The sequence below is a fragment of the Lupinus angustifolius genome, chromosome LG04, assembly GCF_001865875.1.
Source record: "Lupinus angustifolius cultivar Tanjil chromosome LG04, LupAngTanjil_v1.0, whole genome shotgun sequence".
NCBI classification, from domain to species: Eukaryota; Viridiplantae; Streptophyta; class Magnoliopsida; order Fabales; family Fabaceae; genus Lupinus; species Lupinus angustifolius.
In genome coordinates, this window is record NC_032012.1 from 27,129,036 (window position 1) to 27,138,010 (window position 8,975).

The following is an 8,975-nucleotide window of genomic DNA, read 5'->3' on the forward strand; positions in this document are numbered from 1 at the left end:
GATGATGTGGGCATAGAAGTAGCACACTGACTTAGTTTCAAACAAGTAATTCAATGATTTTATTATTTTGATGCAACATTTTTAAACCTGTAAAGTATGGGAAGGCAAGGGATGACTTCCAAGCAAATGTTAAAAGTGTAATTCAATTAAAGTTTGCTAAGATTGATAAACCATACAGTGCCACTATTTTTTACTGTAAACAAAGGTTCTACAATATTAGGATGACAATGAAGCATTAAAAACTACCTAAATGAATAAACACTGATATAATGTCACAGCACCTTCAGGTCACAGATTTATCACTACTGCAATATGAAGTAATTTGCTAAAATTAAATAAAGTCTTTGCCATGACCCATTGTTATTACAATAAGTTGACCCTTGTGGCTTTTTTCACCCAACACACTGAAATCATTCTTCTGCAGGAGGGGACTGGCTGCATTATAAGACATGTAAACAAAATTAAAACAATATATCAAATGGATTTAAAGAAGGGTGAAGAAAAGTAGAAAACAAATAAACAATAGCACAAGTGCTAAGAGATATATAAATGTTAGCAAACCTGTGGTATCGTTCATGCCCAGGACTTTCAGGCATAGTAGTAGGGCTCCCTCCATAACCATTGTAAGGGCTGATGATGGCCCCTTCTTCTTCAGGACTATGCCTGGAGCCATGGCGATTTTCAGGGCTTGCCACCTTGTCCACATCATAAGGACTACGGCTAGAACCTCGACCATTTTGAGGACTTGTTTTCTCTCTGCCCTCATGACTATTATTATGGGGGGGAGAGATGCCACGGTCACCAGTTCTTACCTGCTCTTTGTGATAAGGACTGTGGCTTAAGCCACGATTAGGGTCAGACCCATTCCTCTCTCTTCTATATGGACTAGGGCTTCTACGCACATAAGCAGGGCTCACACGGTCTCTTTGAAGGGGACTTCGGCTACGGCTACGGCCATGACCATAGTCCGGGCTGCTCCTCTCCCTCTTATATGGACTGGGTCCACGGCCATAATTAGGACTACCCCTTTCTCTATGATAAGGACTGGGTGATCGCCTTCCATCACGGCTTCTATAGCCTTGTCGACCATGGCCTCTCTCAGGGCTGTATCCATTCCGCCTATCATCATCTTTAACAGAAAATTCAACTGAAATAACTCTATCCAGCAATTTGCTGCACATCACCATTAGAAAAGAATTATGTTATCATTCAAGTAGTAATTCAAAGTTTGAAACAAATTTACAAGGAAATACGCCAAATTACCTCATATTTGTAGCTTCCAATGCCCTGCTAGCATCATCCTCTGATTCATACTGAACAAAAGCAAAATTTCTTCTGATCCTCACACTGACTATCTTACCATACGGCTCAAAGTGCCTCTCCAAGTCCCTTGTTCTTGTCTGGTATGCATCAAAATTAATCACAAATAAGGTCTTTGAGGGCCTCCCATTCCCTGAAGATCTTGAACTTGGAGCAGGCCTTCTAACACCACGTTCTTGCTGCAACAGTATGTCAATGATGATGATAACATAGCTGGAAACAACATAATTATGAACAATATCCTAAGAGTGACAATAATGAAGTGTTACCTTTGTCCATTCAACACGAAGTCTGCGCCCCTTCCGGCCAAATTCTGCCCGATCAAGAGCACGAATTGCAGCCTCAGAATCTCTATCATCTTCCATGTAGATAAAAGCAAATCCTGCAGACAAAGCAAATTTTCTCAATTAAGTATTGCATTAAAAGTTATCATAAAACTGAAAAGAGACAATTTGAACCACTTGTCCAATCACCAAACACTTCACTTCTTATGCAACCGCTGACCCTTCAACTATGCACAAACCGCCTCAACACTTATTGCTCGTAAATTAAAATTTTGTTAAGGCTCCTTACTTTATAAACTAACTTCACCAATAGAATTAGTAACGGACCTTGAGTAATAAGCATATTTGTGTCAAGAACAAGAACCAAAAATTGTAGGTCTCATGGTGGGTGTACGAAAAGTGGGTGCCTTCTCCATCAATTCTGCTGCCTCTGCTGTGAGGTTGGCTATATTTCAACCTCGGAACATGTCCGAAATTGAAGACTGGGCAAAAGGCATGAAAATTGAAAGGCAGGTGACTGAGGAATACGTAGAAGGTTGTGCCATGGTGGATCAAATTGAACAATTCTTCACTAAAATAAGATGTGCGTCAGAAGTGGGGAATGGATTTCTGAAAAGCCCACCCATTAGCTTGGGAGTAAATGAATATGCCAAAATAACCCTGCGCCAAAGAAAATGTTGAGAATGGGGGTTGATGCGTCAAAAAAACATGATTTTTACTTAAAGATATCTCGAACCCCCAACAAATGCTCAACAAGGTCCATCTCTTGAAACTGCATCACTAATCGACAGTGCCATGTAGCCACCAAACCGCAGTTTATGACGCCAGTCATCTGGGAAAATTTCTGTGGCTGCTCCCTTGCTTTTGGATGTCTTATTTGCAAATGTGCAAGGCATGCAATCATTGTTTTATTATTATTACTCCGTCTAAAATTTGGTGTTCTGAACGATAAACCATCTAGGTGATTTTAGTGTCAAGTTGATTTATTTCACAAGTTGAATGCTTAAATTATAAGTCAACTTATTTATTATTATCAAAACCAAATCCCTGGATCAGATATCATAAAATGAAAGTTTTATTTAATTACTGTTTCATTTATATGAACACTAATTCAGTCCTTCATTTTCAAATAACAAGCTCAGTTCTTCCTTATTAATTTGATTGAAAGAAACACAACATCCATCTTGTTTGAACCTCATCCTCATGTACAAAAACTAACTACTATTTAAAAAATAAACTTGCCTGTTAAAAAATTGTAGGGTTTGCTCAGCTTAAGAATCACAGATCCTAAGTTTTAAAAATTCAATATTTCATAACCCATTTATGTAGTAAAAACCCATAATGTCCATTTTCAACCTTAAAAATCCAGTGCATGATAATTTCCCCAGCCCAAAATGAAAAGGAGATGGAAAAACTAATAAAGTATACATCTCAAAAAACATAGAGAAGTGATCTGTAAAGGAGAAATAAAACTAACCAGACTTCATATCCACCCTTTCAATCTTCCCATATCGTCTAAAAAGCCGCTCCAGCTCTGATGACCGGGCATCATGTTCTAAATTCCCACAGAAGATAGGCCTCATTTTCCCTGGACACAAGTTGAGAAAAACTCAATATCCACATTATGCAAGCATAAAACTAAGAAAATTCATTTCAGTATTGACTCAAGAATACACTGAATAATTGAAGCTCCTAAGCAAGTTTGTTATTTGCAGTGCAATCACATGTCATTTCTGAGAAAATTAAGCAAACATGTGCTACGAGGCACTGTAAAAGAGACGAAGAAAAAACTGTAACAAAAAAAATAACCCAGACAACAGAAATCATATTACTAATCTTCCTATACCATCACCCAAACCCATGCATATTTGAAAAATATAGCACATACATAATTGCAATATTTAAAATTGAAGCAAAGGCTAGTCTTTTACATCCAAAAGACAATAAAATAAAAAACAAGAAGGATTGACCATAATACATATAGGAAAAACCGGGTAAGCAAAAAATTAATATCAAAATACAGCACATGCATAATTGTTGTACTGCAAATTGAAGCAGAAGCTAGTCATTTTACATCTAAAACACATAAAAACAAAAAAGGGATTGAACAAAATTCGTATAGTATAAAATGGGTATGCAAAAAAATAAAATAAAAACAGAAACTTGGCAGAATAAATCCAAATAAAGATTGGATCAGATCGAGAATAATGGACCAAAACCTTGAATCAAACGGCAGCAGATCACAGATCTAGGGTTTTTCCTGCAAATTGAAGAGGCGAAAGGAACAAACATTAATTAAAATTAGAGGTGAAAGATGAGATTTGTAGATGGGGATTGAAGGAAACGGGTAACGGTGGAATACCTGTGGCAAGAAAGGAGTGAGAGGTGTTAGAACCCTAAGCAGGGAAGAGAGAGAAAATCAGATATTTTTTGTGTTATTGACAAACACAATCAATAAATATATGATAAATCACCTTTTTTGGTTTTGGGGAAATGCCCCTGTACCTTGTACATTTTGTGAACTATACCTTCTTTATTTATTTTATTTATATTTTGACCCATTTTCTTAAAAAATAATCTCAAACATATATTTTACAAGATACCATTCATTACTTTGTAAATCTCATCTCATGTTGTTTATAAAAATCAAGGGAATTATTGTTTTTTTTAATGAAGTTGTTATTATTTTTCTATTAAATTATTCTCAATTTATCTTCTTATTTTATTTCACTATTATTTTTCTTCCTCCATAATAATGAGGATAATGGTATAAAACTATAAATGATAAAAATGCAATTAATATTGTCTTGAACTTTGACGCGCTTTCAGTATAAAAGTTTTATACAATATCAGTATATCATTCATATTTAATATTCGTTAACTCTTAAGAAGATAATATAATATAAATAATTAGTAAAAGATATATTGACTGTCTATAACTTTATTTTTACTGACAAGACATAAATATTACAGTCAATAAATAAATTGAAAAACTGAAAAATATATCTTTATAAAGAGACTAATGAAATATTTCTCTGGTATTACCAAGTGTATCTCTTATTTTTTTTGGGTAATAAACTAATATCTTTCAAGGTTCGTGACTATCTCTCCAACACAAGAATCAAATCATTAACGTTGAATATCAAGTGAAACCTTACATCATTATACCAACAACTTGTTGGTAGATTAATGAAATATTTAAAAACAAAAAAACTCCTATAACTTTATATACAACTTATATAATATAATAATCATCCTCAACAAAAAAAAACAATTACTTTGTGGTTTTATGACACATAATGTATTAATTTAATTATACATTAACCCCATTAACCAATTTACATAAAATGGAAAATATGTGGAATTAATTAAATTAAATCATAAAATTAAAAAAAAAAAACATTAGCTTGACTAACAAATTATTAAAGGAAAATCAATAATGAAAATGTCTAATAATAACGAAGTTATGAATGAGTCGGTGTTTAATAATAAATAAAATCAATATTAATATACACGGCTTAAAAACTAATTTATTGCTTCGTATGATAAAAACAAAAAAAGTGTGACATTATTCTCTCTTTGAAGAAGGAAAAAAAATATTGTACTAGTTCCTTATTTATACAAATTAAAACAAAGTCGTTTGTCCAAATATCAATTATTATTGTTGGGTTTGGGCTCCTATTCTAAGTAGAGAAGACCCAAAATCTGAAGCTCAGTTTCTCTGTTATGGATTTGTTGAATAAGCTGAGTGATAATATTCCAAAACAACCATAAATAGGGTGGAATTTGCTGAAAAGACAATATGTGAAAATGTTTCCATTTTCCTTGACAGAAAATAAAACATGAGTGAAATATATAAATGTGTGAAGGAGCATATAATGTAATGTTAAGAATGGACATATAATGTAATGTTAAGAATGAGCATTTAAGAATTCATATAAGGCCCATAAGAGGACACCAATGATTGTGTCCCTTACTAAACTCTTGACAAGTCCATCAATCCAACCATTCTTTGAATTATTATTACCTACAAGGTCACGAAACCTCAAATTCCCTGTATCAGATAGCAGTGCATATATTACACCATTCATATGCCCTTTTCCAATTACACCAACCACACTTTTACACTTATTCACAGCTTTGCTCCTCTTCAGTGACCATGCAAGATACTGGACAACAACAAAAAACCCACCATTATTCACGTATCAAAACAGTGTGTTACTTGTATTTTGAAACTGATATTCAAAGACATTTATGTTTCTCTCTTTTTAGGAATCAAAGGGAGAAATAATGGAGAAGGACAAACTTACAGTATCTCGTTCATGTATGAGAGGAGGCAATAATGATGGATAAGAAAAACTTAGTTGCTCATAAAGCTGCAATGTATCATCATCCAAACCTGCTTCCTGAAGGAGATATTAGAGAAACACTCTTACACTCTCATTAATATTCGTGTCTTAGTTATTTGCTCCTCACTTGAAAATCTCACACTTCCTTTTACTTTTGAATTCACAACTATAATAGTAATTACAAGTATATATACTATCTATCCTTCCAATGAACTTAACCCCAAATTTTAAATAATGCATGTCTCAACTTTAAAATTTTAACACATTCCCGGTAAAATAAATAATGTTATGGTTCCTTTTGCTCTAAATGCCTATTGTAAACAATTTGATACATGAATTAAACATGTAATACATTGGTTAGAGAAGAAACCTGAAGCTTATTTGTAGAAATGTGAGATGAAGATGTTATCCCTCGAATGACTGAGATAACCAAATTCAGTTTCTCAGTCCATTTCAAAGCTTTCCATGCTCTCTGAAGCTGCAAGAGTGAAGACAGATTAAAGACAAGGATACATTAAATGTAACTAACTATAAAGTCCATAATCCTAGATTATAGAGACTTATTAAGTGATACTAGTCCATTATCAAAGATGTAAGTTGTACATACTGTTATTTCAATTGGCCGATCTCCCAAAACAATCTGTGAACCAACTTCCTCAGATGCTTTTCTAGCAGCACGAAACTGCATGATAGACATTGATTTTGTGAATAAGGAATTCGAAATTGAGGTGGTACAGATATTTGATATTTGGAAGTACCTCATCACCGAAAGGGCGGTTAATATCTGAAGAGATCTTAGATGAAAAAGCAGCCAGAAGTAGTCTTAATGCTAAAGCAGTTTGACCACCTGATATTTAGATAAACAGACAAATCAATTTATGTTATAGACATTGAATAGACATGTCAAGTAAGTCTTTAACAGTCTATTCAGTTGGTAGAGTTGTGGGACATAAGGTCTATTCATTATGTATTAAAAACTTTGACTGTAAAAAAATACATGTCAAACAAATTTGTAGTTACCTAAGTTTAAGCTGCGACCAACAGCTCCAAAAAATCCAGCACCACTTAATGAAAACATATTAGACCTTAATTGTTTGCCAGTATCTTCATCAGCAGAGGCATACATGATCCCAGCTCTGGAAATCAAATCTGAAACAATTGAGGTTAAGATGTGGATTCACAGTAAACAAATGAAATAAGTTGTGATAATAGGATTAATAGCCATTAGCATTATCTTATTTAATGAATAAAACAAGTCAATAAAACTTGATTAGCATCATCTTTCAGCACCGCTTCTTACATCAACAAAACACTTACCTGCTTCTACAAAGCTCAACAACAACATTATCTGGCCTGAGAGTGCGTATCACGCGCTCTACATGAACAGCTGATTCCTTAGAAACATGGCTAGTTCCGACCAACCATATTGTCTCTGGTTCCACAAACTCTGTTCTCCATGAAGGCACTGGCCCAAACCTCTTCTTCTGAACCAAAACCAACCTTCCATTCTCAGCCAAGTCAAGCAACTCTGGGTGTGATTCAGCAATGGCTGCTTTTGACTCCTTTGATATTTCTTCTCTGTAATCAAAACATGGAGGTGGAGGTTTTATGGAAACGGTTGATGGCCTGAGAGTCAGAGATTTTGTTGAGATGAGAAATGGGTTGGAAGTGAAAATTGGGAAGGTAGTTGATTTCATCATCATGGTGGAGTCCATGGAATGGTGCACAAGAGAAAGATGTGGATGGAATTCAAGTGGGAGAAATTATTAATAATAATAACAAAACTTATGACTTATTTGGAAAGATGTGAATCTTAGTCCACATATTATGTCTTTTTTTGTCTCATTCTTTCCTTGATATTTTCATTCATCCATACATAATTTTTTGGTTATGTGGTTTGAGATGATTGAACCTTAGTACAAGTATAATAAATATCTTCTATTTATTTCACTCTGTTTTTTTACAGCTGAATAAAACAAAAGGCCAAGAACTTAGTTGCTAAGTAAACAAGAATTGAGGTTGTGCGGAGGAAGCTCCTACAAGTAGAAAGAACAACACGCCTCATCTCCGGACAAAAAAAATTGATTACATTTATATCCTTATATTTATTATAATAAGATGATTTTATCCTTAAAATCAACAGAAAAATTGCATTTCACTTTCTATTTTATTAATGGAGTCTAATCCAAATACAAGACATAAATCACATAATTCTTTACCATATTCTTACTCAACCCACTCGGTACAATAATTACCATCCTCAGAATATGCTCTTAACAACACGTTCCAGTCCACGTCCACTTATCTATATGTCATATCTAATTAATATTTTATATGTTATCAATACTATGGGAATTACACATTATTAAATATCTATTGTATCTTATAACTCATAATAATAATAATCTTCCTTTGATATTTATATGTATTTTAATCAATTACAATAAAAAATAGTAATTGAAATATTTTACTCAATCCAATTATCTAACTATATTGTTATAAAATAAAATAGTACTTAGACTGTGTTATTTTCTTATGCTCTATTTTACTGTTGCTAATAATTATATTTTAATCGTACAACCTATTCTTATTATTTTTAAAACCCGATATATAAATTACGCATAGATTGCTCCATTTAGTCACAGAGAGATAAGCTTTTTTAGTTAAGAACCTTCTTGACCATACAATTAAGGAAAACAAAGGATCTATAACCAAATTAAGTAAATTATCAAAAAGAAATTTTACACATAATCGAATATGAATATTAATATGATCTTTAACTTGGAAGAAAAAAGCAGTCAATATTGTCGCGACCCGATTTTTGGTTGGAAGACCGACTCTACGACTTGGGAGGAGGCGAACTCGATTTCTACCTCTCCCGATTGATTTGGAGTCGCCACTACGTTTTTTGCGGTTAAAACGTAGAAAACTCTATAGTAAGCCCAATTAGGATAATATGGTCTTTAAGCAGAGATTCTGAATTCGGGAGTCGATTACGGATCGGGGAAGGTATTAGCACCCC

At 33.6% G+C, this 8,975-nt stretch overlaps 3 protein-coding genes across 5 annotated transcripts in view; 1 reads left to right on the forward strand and 2 right to left on the reverse strand.

Annotated features, from left to right (window-relative positions):
• On the reverse strand, positions 137–4,072 carry LOC109346810 (serine/arginine-rich splicing factor RS41-like). 3 transcript variants are annotated; one of them, XM_019586608.1, is made up of 7 exons: positions 3,967–4,072; positions 3,824–3,864; positions 3,082–3,192; positions 1,590–1,702; positions 1,264–1,499; positions 562–1,173; positions 137–435 (listed from the first exon to the last, which is right to left on the reverse strand). In XM_019586608.1, exons 3-7 carry the CDS (start codon positions 3,185–3,187, stop codon positions 411–413), a joined length of 1,092 nt encoding a protein of 363 aa, XP_019442153.1. In that variant the 5' UTR covers positions 3,188–3,192; positions 3,824–3,864; positions 3,967–4,072; the 3' UTR covers positions 137–410. The 3 variants fall into 3 exon arrangements, with proteins under 3 accessions (XP_019442153.1, XP_019442156.1, XP_019442154.1); XM_019586611.1 differs by having other exon boundaries at positions 3,824–3,893; positions 3,967–4,002; XM_019586609.1 differs by lacking the exons at positions 3,824–3,864; positions 3,967–4,072 and adding an exon at positions 1,932–2,264 and having other exon boundaries at positions 3,082–3,190.
• LOC109346811 (traB domain-containing protein) lies at positions 5,486–7,721 on the reverse strand. The gene is made up of 7 exons (XM_019586612.1): positions 7,271–7,721; positions 6,974–7,089; positions 6,712–6,800; positions 6,561–6,635; positions 6,324–6,431; positions 5,915–6,010; positions 5,486–5,773 (listed from the first exon to the last, which is right to left on the reverse strand). Exons 1-7 carry the CDS (start codon positions 7,666–7,668, stop codon positions 5,516–5,518), a joined length of 1,140 nt encoding a protein of 379 aa, XP_019442157.1. The 5' UTR covers positions 7,669–7,721; the 3' UTR covers positions 5,486–5,515.
• LOC109344775 (collagen alpha-2(V) chain-like) overlaps positions 8,127–8,975 on the forward strand; it is a 2,488-nt gene continuing 1,639 nt past the window's right edge. Inside the window, exon 1 of the mRNA XM_019583525.1 lies at positions 8,127–8,195. Within this exon, the coding sequence (XP_019439070.1) occupies positions 8,127–8,195 (69 nt within the window). The remainder of the gene's footprint in view (positions 8,196–8,975) is intronic.